A 19,881-nucleotide genomic window follows, 5' to 3' on the forward strand; every position below is an offset into this window, starting at 1 on the left:
CTAACAACAACAACATAAACCTTCTAAGCTGATCTGTCAACCTAGATTTAACTGACCCAGAAGATCCCCTTAGAAGTTTTCTGTTTTGTTTTGTTTTTTTTAAGACACTGTAGAATAAGCACTGGACCGCAAGTTTGGTTTGAACCACAAGGTTTGTGGTTCAAATCCATTACTTACTCTTGGGAAACCCTATACAGAGTTGCAATGAACCATTTATCCAAAGACTCCATTGGATAAATCCAACCATAGCCAGCAGGGGGCCCCAGTGACACAGGCACAGAGAAACAAAATGCTTACTGGCTTTGTGACATTGCACACAGAATGGCAGAGCCAGGATTTGATCTCTAAATCTACCTGAATTTTAAGCACTTTCCAACAAATATATTATGTTAGGAGTCCTGGTATGGTGCTGTGGACTAAAGTGCTGGACTGCAAGGTCAGTTTGAACCACAAAGTCGGCAGTTCAAGCTCACCATTCACTTCTTTGAAACCCTAGACAGGGTCACTATGAGTCAGAACTGACTCAACAGTACTTAACAACTACATACTACGTTAAGTATCAAATCAGTGATTCAAGTATCCAGTCAGCGATAAATAAGGCTTACAATGTAGGGTAGAGAACCACCCCTTGGAAATTCTAAAAGCTACAATTCATTGTTGGGCTTAATTTTAAAGGAACTGGCCAGCAGTACAAGTTGTTTACTGCTGAATCTAAGAAGTGCACTGTACTGGTACAGTTTGAGAGATGCTAATGATGTAGTGATGTCAGATAGCAGTTACTTGAGGCCAAGGGAACTATAGGTGTGTGTAGACTGTGAACTCTAATTATTCAAGAATGGTACGGAATTCAATGCCTGTTGTTGATGATGGTGTTGCTTCAGACAATCATAGATGAATATCAGAAAAATGAAATCTTTACTTTCCTACCCAAAACTCTCAATCAACAAAAGTTTAGTATCAAAGAGGCAATTTGGCATTTTTCTCACCAACTGCACATTGTATGTAAGTGGCTTGAGATGAAGTATTGAGTGTGAAGAAGAAAGCCTTGTAGCGTGTGTGAAAGTTCCTTTTAGAGATCCTCTTCTAAGAGCCAACTTCACAACAACCCTATGAATCTTTTATGTGCTTTCTTTCACCTTGCTCCACTGATGCTTTGGAAAACAGAGTGAAGAAAACTCAATGGCAGGAAATAATGAAAAACCCATCATCTGGCCATCTCTTGTCACTCTCCTTAAATGGGGGCTAGGCCGTGCTGCAGTCTACTGCAGTAATAACAAAGCAAAGCATCTTGAAGAGAAAACCGAGTCCACTGAACCTACTTGAGATTCCCAAAGCACAAGTTTGATCACCTCAAAGGTTTTTATTTGAAACAGCCCTATCTTTAGTGGAAGCTTACTGAAAAAAAAAATACAGACTTCAATGTCAGACAGATCTGACTTTCAATCTACATTCCTCTGTTAGCTGTGTGACCTTAGGCAATTATCCTTAGTGAACTGGTGAACTCATTCACCATTTGTGAAATGATAATGCTAATACCTTCATCTAAGGATGGTTTTGAGAATAGTGGTTGGTATCTAAAGGGTACTCTGTGACTGCTATTGAACCTTCCTTCCTTATATGGGTGCGGAGGTAAAGGAGTGAAGTTCTTACTCTCAGTCCAATTCTTGATAAAACCACAATACCTTTTTTTAATAAAAAAAAACAAAAAACTTATTCATTCATTCAATAAATAACTCTTTTGCTGTTGTTAAATGCCATCGAGTCAGTTCCAACTCATAGCAACCTTGTATAGGGCTTCCCAGGAACGGCTGGTGAGTTTGAACCACCAACTACCAATGGTTCAAACTGACCTTGCAGTCCAGCACATTAGCCCACAACACCACAGCAAGACTCCTTTAGGCACTGAGAATACAGATCCAAGGTCCCAGTCATCATGAAGCCTATGTTCTGATGGGAGGAGACAGTAAACAAGTAAACAAATTAAGATATAGGTTCCTCTACTATGCAAAAGTAGGACAGCCCCAGGAAACTTTAATAAACTTACTAAATCATACTGTATAACACATAAAATAACATTGACAAATAGAGAGCGGTGGCTTTGTAGGATAAGCCCTGGACTGTAAACCACACAGTCAAAGTTCAAGTCCACCAGCCACTCCATGGTAAAAAGATGAAGCTCAACCTTGGAAACCCCATATAGGGTTGCTATGAGTTAGAAACAACTCAATGGCGCCTACTAACAACATAGTGTTCATGAAGGCACTTACAAGCTTAAGTGGCTTGCTGCTGAGAATACTGAATGTATTCCCAAGGAAGGAACCTGGGGAATCCACTCTTGCTGCTCCAAATATGCGCTGCCTCTGTCCCAGCTTGCTACCAAACTAATACCAAATACTAGTTTCTCATTTTTCACCCTTTATCATAAAGCAAAAATCCTCTTCAGATTTCTTTCAGTTAGGCACTAATGTGGGTCTTTCATAAAAGCAAAATGTCATAAACAATTGTTGTTGGGTACTGTGGAGCTGGTTCCAACTCACAGTGACCAATAACGACCCTATGTCCAAAAGAATGAAACACTGCCTGGTTCTGTGCAGTCCTCACAATTATTGCAACCGTGGTATCAATCCATCACATGAGGGTCTTCCTGTTTTTCGCTGACCCCAAACAAGATGCCTGGTCTTCCCTGGGGACTAGAGAGGATACTTGCAATAAGTTTACTGAAAACAATAAAATACTTGATAGAGATAGGAGGGTCCATCAATTCTAAAAATGGTGGTGGTAAGGGAAGGCCTTCACTGCAGTTTAACATTTGAGCTGAAACATAAAATATTGAAAGAAGATAGCCATCCCAAGATGGAAAGGAAGAGCATTCCATGCATAGAACAAGATTGGCTTGCTTGGGGGACAGAAGTAGTCACACTAGAATGTAGTAAGTATGGAGGAGTAATGTTCAAGATGGAATAAGCCAACCAAAGAGTTAAGTGACAGACCCAGAGACACCTGGGGGAAAGCCCCGGCAGTCTGTTTCTGAAATACAGCCACCTGAAAGCCCTGTGCAGCACGGTTTACCTGGCAGCACATGGGGTTGGTGTAAGTCAAAATAGACTCAACTGCTTATTATCTGCCAGGTACTCTTGTAAATTCTGGGAATATAGCAGTGACCAAAAAGTTCCTGTCCTCAGAGTGTTGACATTCTAGTGAGCATAATCTCATGGGACCTTGTAGGATCTACTAAGAAGATTGGATTTCATTTTAAATACTCGAATGTTACCTACACCATTTAATCTTCACAGTATCTCTGTGAATTAGGTATTCTTATTCTAAATTTAAGTAGCTCTGGTAGCGCAATGGTTATGAGTCTGGCTGCTAGCTGCAAGGTCAGCAGTTTGAAACTACCAGCGGTTTAGCAGAAGAGAGATGAGGCTTTCTGCTCCCATAAAGATTTACAGCCTCGGAAACCCTGTACAGGTCACTGTCAGTCGGAACCGACTTGACTCCACAGCATATCACCACCATCCTCAGTTTACTGAGGAGAAAACAAAGGCTTAAAGACATCACCTATGTAACCTGCCATAAATAAAGTCATTTGAAGTGATGCTTGCTACAAAAGGAGTTAGAGGAAACAATAGTTGAGTGCCCTACCTCCAGAACTGAGATGCTAATAAGTGGTAGAGTCAGGATTCAAAGACTAGAATGGCTCTAAAAACCTCACAAACCAACACGTTCCTTCCATTCTTCTTGGTTATAAAGAAAGAAAACTTTCCAGTGCTTTGTGGGTTCCCCAAGTTAAGTAAAACCTTGGCACACATAATGAAACCATTGTCCAGAACTCACCCAATAAAGGGCAAGGGTTTGAAGCAACCAACTGAGTCCAGACACTGTGTAGAACTAACACCCTTGGCCCACACTTTGTGGGAGCAGTGACAACCTCCTTTCTCTTTGCAGCTCTGTAGCAGGAGGTGAAAGCACTCTGCAGAGGATTGCACAGGGCAAAGGTAATCAAGGTCCAGTGGGAAAGCAGCTCCAGTTCTCTCCATGTAAAGTTCAAAAGAGCCAGGTTTCTAATGGGATAATCACAGGTATTGATCAGGCAACAGATAGATCCAGAGGCATTTCTCAAGCGCTGGAAGGCCCTAAAATGAATTAATTGAATACAAGAAAATTTTATAAATTAACTGTTCTATTTGATGTTCACTTAATTAAGACATGCAGTCCTTCTAATGGAAGATGTAAGAAGTGGAAATTACTGTTTGGGGGCCATCTCTTATAAAATGAAAACCAAATCTTGAAGGCATGGAGCCTTTTCATTGTATCTTCTCCAGGCTCAATTTAATTATGTAATACAGGCTACCTTCAATACTGATTACAGTTGTCTGCATTTATACAAAGCCTTTATGTCTAGAAGACTATATAACTCTGGGGAGATGCCTACAGAAATTGCTAAAGTATCATCTAGTGGAAGCAGTTGTTTTGATTTTTGTACATTCAGCAAATGTTAATCAACAAAGGGACAAGCTTCTGTCGAGTCCTGAATCCGTCTCATCTACTGATCAGGAAAGAGGCCGTGGACACCCAATCATGCATTCAGTCGTTTGTTCAGTGACTCTCCTGCCTGTCTCTCTCTGCCAGTCTCAGTGCTAGGCCTTCAGGTCACGTCACCAGCATGTGAATCTAGACTCACAATCAGGCTGGTAAGTTCCAAAGACCTGTCCCTGACCTCCAACAGCTCTCAGTCTGAAGAGGGAGAGAATGTGTACATCTGCTGTTGCAATGCAAGGGGGAGGTGTGGTACGCTAGGGCTATGCAGAAAGTATCTTTAGGAGAGGAAGAGCCAGGATGTTGTAAGGTGGCATTTGAGCAAGACCTTGTTAGGAGTGGTATTGAAGTGACATTGGACCATTAATACTCTATCAATTCTGGTGCAGCACTGTAAGGTAAGCACTGGACTACTAACCTCAAGTCTGGTGGCTGAAACCCACCACCCTATACAGGGTTGCTGTGAGTCGGAACCAACTCAACAACACTTAACAACAACTATCAATCCTTAACTGAAAAACTCCAAACCTTTCAAAGTGTATTGATTGCATGTTAATATAAAATCTTTTTTATTTGAATAAGTCAGGAATTAGATATCTGAGTAAATATTCTCATTAATACAAATTATGTGCATGGATAACAATATTAAGCAACCCAGACTTGAAAATCATACCCATCAGAGGAAAACAGGGAACTTCCGGATGGAAATGGATCAGTCATCCTCTTGATTGAAAAACTGCCTTGGGATTCTTATAGGACTTGGGACTAGAGCGAGTAAACACAGATCCAGTTAAGAGGGTCAGGGTTCACCCAGTTTCTGGAGGCTTGATTCTTAGCTCATAAATTAGGGGTACAGCAGGCATACTCTATGGAAAAGTCCTGGAAATTGCTATTGGTAGCTTATCCTGTCAGTAAGCCTCTTCTATTATTGCTGCTGTTGTTAACGTGTCATCTACTTGGTTCTCACTCATGGCAACCCTGTATAGGGTTTCCAAGGAGTGGCTGGTGAGTTTGAAACCCTGACCTTTAGGCTCAAACTGACCTTTCAGTCTGGTGCATTATTCTACAGCACCACACCGGGACTCCAAAGCCTCTCCTGTCAATACCAGTAATTTAAAGGAAACAGAGAGGGAAGGATCAGTAGTTGGAAAAGAATGGCCTTGGTGATAGAAATGATGCTGGAGATCACATGATAGAATTTTGCAAGAACAATGACTTATTCATTGCAAATACCTTTCTAAACAACATAAAAGAGAATTATACACATGGACCTCACCAGATGGAACACACAGGAATCTAATTGACTATATCTGTGGAAAGAGACCATGGTAAAACTCAGTATCATCAGCCAAAAGTAGGCCAGGGGCTGACTGTGAAACAGACTGTTAGTTGCTCTTATATAAGTTCAGGCTGAAGTTGAAGAAAATTAAAACAAATCCAAGAGAGTCAAAATATGATCTTGAACATATCCCACCTGAGTTTAGAGACCATCTCAAGAACAGATTTGATGCATTAGACACTAATGGCCAAAGGCTGGAAGAATTGTAAGATGACATCAAAAATATCATACAGGAAGAAAGCAAAAGGTCATTTTAAAGACATGGAAGAAAGAAAAGACCAAGATGGATGTCAGAAGACACTCTGAAACTTGCTCTCCAGTGTAGAGGTGTTAAAGCAAATGGAAGATGTGAGGAGGTACAAGGGCTGAACAGAACATTTCAAAGGGCAGTGAGAAGACAAGATCAAATATTGTAACAAAATGTGCTAAAACCTGGAGTTAGAAAACCAAAAAGAAAGAATACCATCAGTATTTCTTAAGTTGAAAGAACTGAAGAAACAATTTAAGCCTCAACTTGAGCAAAATATTGACTAATACAGAAAGCATCAGAAAAAGATGGAAGAAATACAGAGTCACTATGCCAAAAAGAAATGGTCAATGGTCAGTTATTTCAAGAGGTAACATATGATCAAGAAACAATGGTACTAAAGGAATCAGTCCAAAGTGCACTGAAGACATTGGTGAAAAACAAGGTTCCAGGAATTGATGGAATATAAAACTCTTTCAACAAATTGATGCATCACTGGAGGTACTCACTCATCTATGCCAAAAAATTTGGAAGACAGCTACCTGGCCAACTGATTGGTAGAGATCGGTAGCCATGCACATTCCAAAGACAGGAATCATTGAACAATACCATTAACATCACAAGACGTAAAATTTTACTGACGATAATTAAGAAACCACTGCCAACAGTACCTCTACAGGGAATGCCCAGAAACTTAAGCAGGATTCAAAAGAAGACATGGAACGAGGGATATCATTGCTGACATCATAGATCTTGACTGAAAGCAGAAAATACCAGAAAAATGTTTATTTGTGCTTTATTGACTTTGCAAAGGTTCTGGATCATGACAAGTTATGGATAAATTTCCAGAACACTTGCTTGTGCCCATGAGGAAACTACACAGACCAAGAAGCAGTCATTTAAACAAAACAAGGGGACACTGGCTTATTTGGAATCAGGAATGATGTACACTAAAGCTGTATTCTTTCACCATACTTACTCAATATGTATGCTGAGCAGATAGTCCAAGAAGCTCAATTATATGAAGAATGTGGCAACAGGATTGGAGGAAGACTCATTAACAACCTGTGAACCTGTGATATGCAAACGATACAACTTTGAGTGCTGAAGGAAAAAAAAAAAACTTCAAATACTTACTGATGAAGATCAAAGACCACAGCCTTCAGTATACATTGTACCTCAAGGAAAAAAAAAAATCCTCACAGGACCAATAAACAAAATCATGATAAATGGAGAAAACATTAAAGTTGTCAAAGACTTCATTTTGCTTGGATCCACAATCACCTCCCATGGAGGAGGCATCAGTGAAGGAATCAGATGGCATATTGCACTAGGCAGATTTGCTGCACAAGACCTCTTTAAAGTGTTGAAGAGCAAAGATGTCAGCTTGAGGACTAAGGTGCCTGGCAAAAGCCATGGTATTTTCAATAGCCTCATATGCATGTGAAAGTTGGACAGAATAAGGAAGACAGTAGAAGAATTGATGCATTTGAGTTGAAGACTATTGAAAGTCTCATGGACTGCCGGAAGAACAAGCAGATCTCAGTGGGAATAGGTACAACCAGAATGCTCCTTGGAGGCAAAGATGGTGAGAATTCATCTATCATACTTTGGACATATATCAGTCCTGGAGGAAGGACATTATGCTTGTTGAAGTAGAGGATCAGTGAAAAAGAGAAAGACCCCTCCCAACCAGATAGATTGACACCATGGCAGCAGCAATGGGCCCAAATGTAACAACTGTGAGGAGGGCAGGACCAGACAGTGTTTTGTTCTGTTTAGGGCCACTATGGGTCAGAACCTGACAGCAACAATTTAAAGGATCCCTGTTCCCCAAGTTGACCATGTAAATGGACTCCCTGTATGTATAATTGCTTGGGCTGTCACAGTACTTTTCTGATTCTGAAACAATCCATTTTAATTGCAGAAAATCTTGAAACTATTAAATATATATAAATAAGCAGTTCACATCGCCTGCAATTCTACCTCCTAGAGGTAACTACTGTCAGTATTTTCAGGAATGTCTTTCCTGCTCAAATTCCTAACATCTATAGAGTTAAAAAGAAAGCCAGCCATTCTTAGGGCTGAAGGGTACAGGGCTCTGAGAGATTATTTCAGAGGTAAGAGACATCCCGGCACAAGAGGCCTACCTCTTTAGCCCAAGACTTGTCCCTCCTTCTTGGGGGCAGTCTCAGAATTATTCCCTTGCCAAGCTGAACACCACATGCTCTCCCTTCCCTAGGCCACCAGACTCACCTTCTCCTAGAAGAACCTAAGTACTAAGGGATTAGAAAAAACAAGACTCATGACAGGAAAAAGGTTTCCACAGTCCCCTAAGTACCTGGGCTACTGCTGTTGTTAGGTACCATAGAGTCAGTTCCCACTCATAGCAACCCCGTGTACTACTCAGTCCTGTGCCATCCTCACAATCATTCCTCTGTTTGAGCTCATTGTTCAGCTGCTGTGTCAATGCATGTCATATAGAACCTAGAGAGCTAATCCAGCCTCCAGAGCCATACACACAAGCATGGGCCTGAGCCCCTGTGCTAGGGACTTCTGCACTGCCTGCCATTCTAGAAAGTGTTCTTGCTCTGCTTCCTCAGGCCTCAGCAATAGATGAGCCTGTCTTCTCCAAGCCTCTTGGCTCTTCCTCCAGAACTGTTCTTGGTCCAAGGTCAGGGGTGATTCATTCAAAAGACTTTTTACCAATGCCTTGTCTGTGTAAAGAGTGTCAAGGCAATCATTACCAGGCACAGTTATAGAGTTAGCAAATGGCAGCATGTGTGCCAGCCCCCGACCCCTCAGTCTGATCTCAGACAGAAGATTGCTCATTGATAGTCTATCTAGCCTCAGCTACCAAGTTTCATCTGACAGAACAATAAATGCAAGACCCAGGAGACCCAGCAGGAAGCTAGGGCCCAGCTGGAACAGCAGAAAAGCCAGGATGGAACAGAATCTTTACTGTTACCACTGTTAAAACTCTCAGAAACCCAGAGGTCCAGCTTTTCCCTCACCATTTGCACCCTGCTCCTACAAATACTAAAAAGAGACCTGTAAGGACACTGGCATGGCACTGTAGGATAAACACTGGATGTCTAACTGCAAGGTCATGGTGGTGTTAAGTGTTGTCAAGTCAGTTCCAACTCATAGCGACCCTGTAAAGGGTTGCCAAGGCTTCACATCTATGCAGGAGCAAAAGGCCTCATCTTTCTCCCACAGAGCAGCTGGTGGGCTCGAACTGCAGAGCTTGTGATACACAGTCCAGCACTTACCATATGGAGCCACCACACCATGCTAGTTAGTTAGGTGGTTCAAACCCACCAAGCCACTCCTCAGAAACCTTAACAGGGTTGCTAAGTCAGAACTTACTCCGAGGCACTTAACAACAAAAACAAAGACACTAAGTGTATTGGAAACCCAAGCTGTAGCCTTGAGTATACGCAGAAATCAGAAATATTGGCATCTAAATGAAGAGATTTTTTTCCCCATTCACACACAAGTGCAAAAAGGCCATTTAGACCTGCCTTTTTATACTTCAGTTGTCCCCAGTTAAAAATAATTAAAATTACTAATAGCCCACTCCCTACCAAATGTTGGTTGAAGACAGAGATGGGAGTTACAGTTTAGAAACAGACCTAGCTGAGTTTTGACTCAATCCCCCCCCCACACACACACACACACATGCACACTTATTAGCTGTATGACCTTGAGCAGGTGATTTCACTGTTGTGAGCCTCAGTCTTCTCTTGGGTGAAATGGAGCTCAAACACATCATTTAAACTAGCTGTGGGGATTAAATGAGGGAATCCATGAAAAGTAACGAGGAACCACCTATGGCATGGTAGATGTTCAACAACAGTGAGCACTGCTTTTATTACTATTAGGAGAATGAAGAAGAAAATTCAGATTCAATTATGAGGCGTTAGACACACCACATCAGAACAAAGCTGTAGGTTATGAGAGTTGCAGATACACAACTGCTTCATGCTGGATGAGAAATCATATAAGAGGTCATCTGAATAACCTGCTTATGGGACAGCAGAGTCCTGCTGTGTGGATTCTGAGTCTCCTTTCCCTGTGATCTGAAGCAGCCTCAGAAACTCCTGGGTAATAGTGTCTCCATCTCCATTGTTGATCAGAAAAAAAACCCTGTCTAACCATTTCTTAAAGGTTTTGCAGAGGGTATCCAGTTGGACCAGATCACTCTGGAGAATCAGTCAACCCAGAGATTCTGAGTCAGCAGATTCATCATAATCATCATATATGGTCCTCATCATTCGATATTATTTTACAGCCTGAGGGCATATTCACTTGTTCCTCACTGTAATCCTGGGAAGTAAGCATACTTGGAGTTCCCATCTCCTTTACAGATTAGGAAATGAAGACTCAAGAAGGAAAGTCTGTTATGAGCAGGTGGTATTATTTCCTGAAAATTGTGTGCCAGTTTCCATGTGGGAGAAATGAGGGGACTGCAAAAATGTCACAGAAATGTTTCCATTTTCCCACCAACTTTTTGAAGCCCTCCTATATGAGACACGGAAATGTATCCAACCAGGAAGGTAAACAGAACCTGCAGAGAACAGGGCATTAAGTAGAACATGCCAAGTTCCAACTATGGCACCGTTTCCTTTCTGTTACTCAGTGCCACTCCTTCATTTTCAGGTACGACAGCTTCGGCCGCCTGACAAACGTGACCTTCCCCACTGGCCAGGTGAGCAGTTTCCGAAGTGATACGGACAGCTCAGTGCATGTCCAGGTAGAGACCTCCAGCAAGGATGATGTCACCATAACCACCAACTTATCGGCTTCAGGTGCCTTCTACACACTGTTGCAAGGTAAGTCGGCTGGGGGTCTGAGAACTTTGAGGCAGTGGGATGGGGAGACCCCTGGAGGAAGATGATACAAGAAACACATGCTCTGGAGTACCTAAGAACAGGAAAGTATCACAATTGGGTTCTGTGTTTCCTCCTAATTTGCACATCACATACCAGCCTGAGCCCTGTCAATTCTGGCCCCTGAGCCTCTGTGTAAATAGCCCATCATCCTATCCCATTATCAGCAGAATAAAGAGTAGAGAATCCATTAGCTGCTGATCCAGGTGACCTCGATATTCAGCCATTCTAATGGCCCTCAGATAAAAGACTTAAGTCTCATACAGATGCTGGTGAGGACAAAAGACAAGAATAATTATTCCTAATTATGAAAGGGATTTCCGCCTGGAGAAGTGCCTCCTGCTGCCCAGGTGAGAACAAGTTGTCCCTCTGCTAGGATTCCATAGAAAAGAAACACTTCTTCCATCAAAGAATCCCTGATGTGGGTTGAGCTGTCAGGTGAAATACACAATGAAATATTGCTATGAGTCTTATGCCTCAATTGTTCTCCTGGGTTGTGGTGACCCAGGGTGGCACTTTCAGATATGTTGGTCTTCATAAGCACAAAGAAATGCCATCACTTAAGAACACCTTGCCTCATTTTTTCCAGTCCACTGGATGGCTCTTTGTACTCCCAACAGCTTTAACACAAAGTACAGGCATACCTCTCAGAGCTATTGTGGGTTTGGTTCCACAGCAACACAATAAAGTGAGTATCTGAATAAAGCCAAGTCATACGAATTTTTTAGTTTCCCAGTGCAAATAAGGAGTCCTGGTGTGGTGCTGTGGGTTAATGCACTGGACTGTGGAGTCGGTTTGAATCGCCAGGTTGGCAGTTCACTCACCAGCTGCTCCTCAGAAACACTATACAGGGTTACTATGGGTCGGAACCGACTCATTGGCATTAACAACAACTACAGTGCATATAAAAGTAATGTTTATACTGTGGGTTAAGTATTGGGTTTCTAACCACAAGATTTGTCTTGTTGTTGTTATGTGCCGTGGAGTCGGTTCCAACTCATAGCAACCTTGTACAGGGTTTCCAAGGCTTTACAGGGTTTACAGGAGCAGAGAGCCTCATCTCTCTCCTGTGGAACTGCTGGTAGTTTCAAACTGCTGACCTTGAGGTTCACAGCCCAATTAGTAACCACTAGGCTACCAGAGCTCCTAAGAACCCCTTTATCAACTCTATGGGAGTGGGTTTGGTTTTCGACTTACACTATCCTGGTGTGGCACTGTAAGGTAAGCACTGGAACACAAGGTCACTTGAACTTCAAGGTCAGCAGTTCAAACTCACCAGCAGCTCCTTGAAAACCCTACACAGTGTCGCTATGAGTCGGAACCAACTTGACGGTACACAACAACACTGTCTATTAAGTGTGCATTGTGAAAAAGCTTGAAATGTGAGAATTATCAAAAGGAGACAGACATGAAGAGCGCATATGCTATTGAAAACGGCACCCACAGACTTGCTCGACAGTGTTGCCACAACCCTTACATTTGTAAAATAACAATCTATGAAGTGCAATAAAACAAGGTATCCTGTAGTAAAAAGAGCTTTGGACTAAGGCAGAAAGCCCACATTCTAGTCCTGACTCAGTCCCCACATCACCATGTGACTTGGGCCAAGTTGTCTTTCCACTCTGACCCTTAGTTGTCTCCGCTGTACAAAGAAAGCCTGTTGATTACAGCCTTGGAAACCCAGTACAGGGTGGCTATGAGTCAGAACCGACTCCACGGCACACAGCCAACAACAACATACAAAGAACATGTGCTCTGGGGTAGGCTGACCTGGGCTCCTGGGCCAATTCCTACCTGAATGAATTCAGTGAAGTCACTCTTCTTCACTGAGACACAGTGTCTGAGTCTGGGAAATGGGGCTGAATTGTAACACCCACTTCATAGGGTTAGGAGCGTGGTGGCTCCATAGTATAAGCACTGAACTGCGAGCCACAGGGTCCACAGTTTGAGGCCACTAGCTGCTCCACAGGAGAAAGACCCAGCTTTCTGCTCCCCAGAAGATTTAAAGCCTCAGAAACCCTATACAAGGTTGCCATGAATCTGAACCCACTCAAGAGCACCAGAAACTTCATAGGGCTGCTCAGATGATGTCTTCAGACAGTGTATGTAAAGTGACTAGTATAGGCTGCTAAGTGCTCAGTAAATACTTGTTGGATTAAGTATTAACAGGCAGCTTGATTGGCCATATGAAAATAAATGTTTATATATCTTTACACACAGTTTATTCCCAAATGTAATCTTAAGTCTTTTCAAAAAACAAAAACAAAATAGTCACAAAATACTATTATGACACTGTAGGATAAGCACTCAACCATAAGGTCAGTTTGAACTGTAAGGTCGAAGATTCAAACTCACCAGCCGCTCCGTGGAAACACTATACAGGGTCGCTATGAGGCAGAACCTACTCAACAGCACTTAAGAAAACAACAAAGAAAAAGAAAAAAGAAAAAAAACAGCCCTGGAAATTCCTTCCCTACCAGGAACCTTTAGCAGTGGTTGGGACACACTCTGGGCATTTGGGTCTGGGTCACTGCCAAGAGATGATGCCAGTTCAGAACCAGCCAGGATTGTGCCTGACCAAGGACAGCAGGGTCTCAGACAAGTTAACAACTTGTCCTTCAGACCTGTGGTCGCCCCTGTGATTCAGAATTGCCTCATTCATCTACTCCATACTATTAGCTGATCCTGAGTGTTTTTCTCAAGGTTGATACAAGCTTTCTTTTATTTTGGCAACTCTTTTTTAATCGAAAAGTTCGACATTTCCTTGGTTTTCACCACCAATTTTAATAAAGCAGCTTCTCAGGTGGGGAAAAAAAAAACAAGACACACTGCTCTAAACCATATACAAGGATTGTAGGACACAATCCAATCTCAGAAACATCAAAGCGTGTAATGAAAAGTACATCTTAGAGTCCAAAAAACATGGCCCTGCCTATTTCTTATCTTTGGTACCCCTACCAAAGCTCTTCTTCCTACTTGTGGACCAGGCCCAGATGCTCAGTTTCACAGCTGCCTTTGTGAAAAGCTCTTTTGGTTTCATCTTCTGTGTGAGCTATGGGAAGACATAAGAAGTAGCCACTAATGAGCAGCAGCCTTGGGAAGTCACAGCCCACATTAAATGGGGATCATTTGAGATGGGCCTCTACAAAAGCTGTTCCTTCTAAAGTCACCATTAATGGACATATGTGGATTCAACAAGGAGCCGCTTTAAAAGAGAAATTGACACAGGCTTTCTCACTATTCAAAGGAAGTAAAATATAGATTGTTAATGAATAATGCATAGCAAGCTTGAGGCAGATTTTACAATGTGTATTTGTGAGAAAGAAAGGGGGAAAAAAAAGGTAGGAAAGAATGGGTGAGAGGGGCAGGTTTGATGCCATTCTAACAGGGAAGACTTATTACAAAAAACACATTTTCATTGCTTGGCATAGCCTGACTCCGGCGAATGTTTACTGAGCACATACATTAGTAATCATAGTGATAGCTAGTGTTTTTGCAACACGTATTAAATACAAAGTATATTTTTAGTGTTTTATAATCTTTTGTTATTGTTGTTGTTGTTAGTTCCATCAAGTGGATTCCAGCTGATGGTGACCCCATGTGTGAAGAGTAGAATTGCCCCATATGGTTTTCAAGGCTGTGGCCTTTCAGAAGACCACCAGATCTTTCAAGGCACCTCTGGGTGTCTTCACACCACCAACCTTCAGTTAGTAATTGAGCGCTTAACCATTTTCACCACCCAGGAACATGCTCTTAGAATCAAAATCTTATCCTCACAAAAACTCTATGAAGTAGTAGTAGTAATATCTCCATTTTCCAAATGAGAGGGAAACAAGGTTTGTTTACCCTAAATCCCATACCTAGTTGGATACTTGAACCCAAAGAGACAGACTCTATCTAGAATCTGCTCTTTTAACCACTTATGGTAACAAGGAGCTTTTGAAAGGCCAGGAGCAACATTACACAAGGTGACTATAGCAAGTTTGTAAAGCAAGAGTGGTGGAGATAGAAGGGGGGAGGCAGTAGAGATGCGCGTGACAATGACTAGCACAGTGGGAAGGCACATAGAAAGTCATTGCATCCATTCAAATAAGTCTTACTGTATGCTCTTGGCTCTTCATAGTGATTTCACTTCATCCTCAAGGCATCCATTCTTACAAGGATACCGTTATTGTCCCCAGTTTGTAAATGAAGAAACAAACAAGAGAGGCTAAGTAACTTTCCCAAAGTATTCCAGTAAGGTTGTAGCAGAGCTGGAATTTGAACCTACAGAGCCTCACTACAAAAGTCCATGCATGCCCTTAATCACTGATAATGCAGATCACAGTAACCAATTAAAATTTGAGAATTCATTCATTAAAAGTGGTGAACTTTCCACACCACCACTGCAACACTACTGATGAGGCTCTTATGTATGAAGGTTGAGAGGTATATTGAGTGTGAAGCATTCAGTCTGACCAGAGAACAAAAGAAGCTTATGGGAAGAGAGACATTTGAACAGAGCCTTGAAGGAAGAGTGAGTTCAGGCTAGTATTTATTAAAGAGAGGGAAGTACAGAAAAACAGCTGAGAAAAAGTAAGTTAGGAAAGTGTATAGCAAACTCAGAGATTCCCATTTTTAGTAAAAAAAAAAAAAAGAAAGAAAGAAAAGAAACTTACATTTTATAGCTGTTTACTTTTTTCCTCCACAAGTTTCGTTTAGCTAAAAATCCAAATGAGAAAGTTTTGATCAATTTAACATCTCAAAATCAGATCTCTTTTTGAATCATTGCTGTAAGAAATAGCTAGGAGACAGCATCTGACCTCCTCCAGCTTCCTAAGTCTGAAGGAGAATTAAACTCATTAGCCCAAGGCTTATTCCTTTGAGTTGGAAGTAAGACATGCCTCCACCTTCCAACCTTTTTTTTTTTTTTTTTTTTTTAACTAATTCTGGCAACAACTCTCCCTCCTAAGTATGCTTTACTTCTCAGCTACATTCACTAATTATTTGCAATGGCCACACAGAACTCAGAAACCATACTCAAAATTGTGGGGTTTACTAGGGAAATTAATAGACTACAATTTAGGATCAGAAATGTTCAGGAAGCAGTCCTTTGGTCAGGACAGCTTGTTCTCTACCATGCCCGCAGAATGACCTCTCTCTGGCCCTCAATCTCTAGAGTCCTGGCCTCTGCCCGATGTGGACAGTGTTACCAAGCTCTTTCAACACTGCTGATAGATACCCAAAGAACATTCAATTCTTCTATAGCCTCAGCCCAAGGGCACTTGGTTCCAGCTCCATGGTCAGCAAACCTAGCTCCCCAATTAAATTCCTGGAGACACCCCACTCTGCAAATGTACCTCCTGCCCATAGTCATTCAGCTTGGCTTACTGCATGAGTTGAGAAGCCCACTGCTCTGTCTTACGTCTTACGTTCTGGCTCTTGGTTCTGCTGATGTTGCTTCTCTGCCACTCCCCGGCTACTTCTCCTGCATCACAGCTTTCTGTGCCTGAATCCAGGAGGTTCAGTGCACAGGAATCTCTGGTCTAAAGGACACACTTCACTCCTGGCTCTTATTTCTTGACATTAGCAAGATCTCCCTGTCCTGCTTTTGAGCTGGCTCATTTTCATATCCAAAATTGACAAATGCCATGTTAGAGTTCCACATTTTTACAAGTACAGCTAACACTGTTAACCGTTACTCACAACTGATACATACACACAGCACTCCTATGAAAAGTTTCATGAAAAAAATAGAATGGAATTTTTCCATCAATTATTTGAAGCCCCTTTGTATACACCCACATATTCATGTATATATATGTGTGTGTGTGTGTGTGTGTGTGTGTGTGTGTGTGTGTATGTATGTGTATATATGTGTGTGTGTATATATATGGAGCTCTGGTAGTGTAGTGGTTATGAATTGGGCTGCGAACCGCAAGGTTAGCAGTTCGAAACCACCAGTTTCTCCATGGGAAAAAGAAGAGGCTTTCTGCTCCCATAAAGATTTATAGCCTCGGAAACCCTGTTCAGGGTCACTATGGGTCGGAACCAACTCGACGGCACTTAACAACAACAAATATATATACATGACAATGATATTTTAAATATCTATGGTTCTTGTATGCAGTCAAGTGGATTGTGACGCACAGAGGCCCATGTAGAGTAGAAGGGCCACATAGGGTTTTCTATGCTGTAACCTTTACAGATGCCTTTCACTGGGTCTGTTTTACTGTAGCATGGCTGGGTGGGCTTGAACCACTAATCTTTCACAGTTAGCAGTCAAGCGTTTAACCAGTGTACCATGAGGGCTCCTTTTAAGTATAAAATACTTATTTGTATTTAAATATAAATATTTTAAATTTTATTTATTAAATACCTACTACTTAATATACAAGGAGCTCTGGTAGCGTAGTGGTTACAAATCGGGCTGCAAACCGAAAGGTCAGCAGTTCGAAACTATCAGCTTTTCTGGAGGAAGATGAAGCATTCTGCTTCCGTAAAGACTCACAGCCTCAGAAACCCTGTACAGGGTCGCTATGAGTCGGAACCAACTCCACGGCACATAACAGCACTTAATATACAGTACCTATGCTTTAGTGACTACGCAAAGGCTTTCGATTGTGTGGATCATGACAAGCTATGGACAACATTGCAAAGTATGAGTATTCCAGAACACTTAATTGTACTCATGAGGAATCTGTACCTGGACTAAGAAGCAGTGGTTCTAACAGAACATGGGAACACTGACTGTTTTAAAATTAAGAAAGGTGTGCAACAAGGTTGTATTTCACCATACTTATTCAACCTGTATGCTGAGCAAATAATACGAGAAGCTGGGTTCTGAGAAGAAAAACATGGCACCAGGATTAGAGGAAGACACATTAACAAACTGCAATATGCAGATGATACAACCTTGCTTGCTGAAAGTGAAGAAAACTTAAAACATTTACTGATGAAGATCAAAGAGCACAGCCTTAGGTATGGATTACATCTCAATGTCAAGAAAACAAAAATCCTCACCACTGGACCAATAAACAACATTCTTATCAAAGGAAAAAAGATTTGAAGTTGTCAAGGACTTCATTTTTCTTGGATCAACTATCAACACTCATGGAAGCAGCAGTCAAGAGATCAGACGACGTATTGCATTAGGCCAGTCTTTTGCACAGGAACTTTTTAAAGTATTGAAGAGCAGAGATGTCAGCTTGAGGACTAAGGTGCGCCTGACCCAAGCCATGGTATTTTCAATAACCTCATATGGGTGCGAAAGCTGGACAGTGAATAAGGAAGACCGTAGAAGAATTGATGCCTTTGAGTTGCCATGGGCTGCCAAAAGAACCAATAGATCTATTTCAGAAGAAGTGCAGCCAGAGTGCTTCTTAGAGGCCAAGATGGCCAAACTTCGTCTCTCATACTTTGGACATATTGTCAGGAGGGAACAGTCGCTAGACAAGGATATCATGCTTGGTAAGCTGGAGTGTCAGAGAAAAAGAGGAAGACCCCCAATGAGATGGATTGGCCAGGTGGCAGCATTGATGGACCCAAGTGTGGCAACAGTAGTGAGGTTGGCCCAGGATCGGACATTGTTTCATTCTACTGTGCATAGGTTCGCTATGAGTCAGTTCCAATGCGATGGTACCTAACAACCACAACAACAACAATATACAGTAAGTTGTTTTTGTTAAGTTTTATTAAAGTGCCGTGGAGTCAGTGCTGACTCATAGCGAACTACCCTGTATAGGATTTCTGAGGCTTTAAGTCTTCATGAGAGCAGAAAGCTTCATGTTTCTCCTATGAAGTAGCTGGCAGCCTCAAACCATGGACCTTGTAGTTCACAGTCTAGTGCTTATCGTATGGAGCAGTTAGGTGGGTTCAACCCACTGATCTTTCAGTTAGCAGCCCGTCTTTCAGTTAGCAGCCAAGCACTTAACCAGTGTGCCACTTGGGCTCCTTTTCAATATAAAATATTTATTTGCATTTAAATATAAATATTTATTAAGATCTTGTTTAACTTATGTTGAGTATGTAATATAAATTATTAAGGTGGTGTTGTTAAGTACTGTCTAATAGGATCTGACTCACTGTGACTCTGTATAGATTCTCCAAGGATGTAAACCTTTGTGAGAGCAGAAAGCCTCATCTTTCTCACATGGAGCAGCTTGTGGACTTGAACTGCTGACCTTGTAGTTCACAGTCCAGTGCTTATCCTCTAGAGTCACCACACTCCCAAATTATTGTTTGTTGTTGTTAAGTGCCGTCAAGTTGGTTCCGACTCATAGTGGCTCCATATCGGTTTCTGAAGAGCAACTAGTGAGTTTGAATCACCGACCTTGTGGTCCTGCACTACAGGGCCACACCCAGACTCCTTTATTAAATTTTACATATGTATGTATATACATAGCTCTGTCTACACACACACGTATATAGAGAGTCCAGGTGTGGCGCTGTAGGATAATCACTGGACTGCTAACCACAAGGTCAGCAATTAAAACCCACCAGCTGATCCTCAGAAACCCCATACAAAGTCACTATGAGTCTGAACCAATTCAATGGCACTTAACAACAACATATGTGTTTAGCATTTTGTCAGTGATTTAGGTATTGGAGTTATTTTTCACATTGTTGCAAAGAACATTATTCATTCCTTTGCTTTAGTAATCCTAGTTTGATAAAAAGATCTAAAATGATGATAATGATTTATACAAAATATAAAAATCTATTTAATTTACTTAATATACCATAAAATCTATTGTTTTAAATATACTTTATAGTGATGACTTTGTGTATTTACAATAAGGCTGAGCAACCATCACTATTGTTAAATTCTAGAACTTCTTCAACTCCCCAACAAAACTACATACTCATTAGCAATTCCTCCCCACTCA

General features: G+C 41.6%; 1 protein-coding gene across 1 annotated transcript in view; it reads left to right on the forward strand.

Annotated features, from left to right (window-relative positions):
- Window positions 1–19,881, forward strand: part of TENM4 (teneurin transmembrane protein 4) — a 543,700-nt gene that overhangs the window by 502,052 nt on the left and 21,767 nt on the right. The window contains exon 25 of the mRNA XM_006864983.1: window positions 10,785–10,957. Within this exon, the coding sequence (XP_006865045.1) occupies window positions 10,785–10,957 (173 nt within the window). The remainder of the gene's footprint in view (window positions 1–10,784; window positions 10,958–19,881) is intronic.

Source organism: Chrysochloris asiatica, unplaced genomic scaffold (assembly GCF_000296735.1).
Source record: "Chrysochloris asiatica unplaced genomic scaffold, ChrAsi1.0 scaffold00074, whole genome shotgun sequence".
Lineage (NCBI taxonomy): Eukaryota > Metazoa > Chordata > Mammalia > Afrosoricida > Chrysochloridae > Chrysochloris > Chrysochloris asiatica.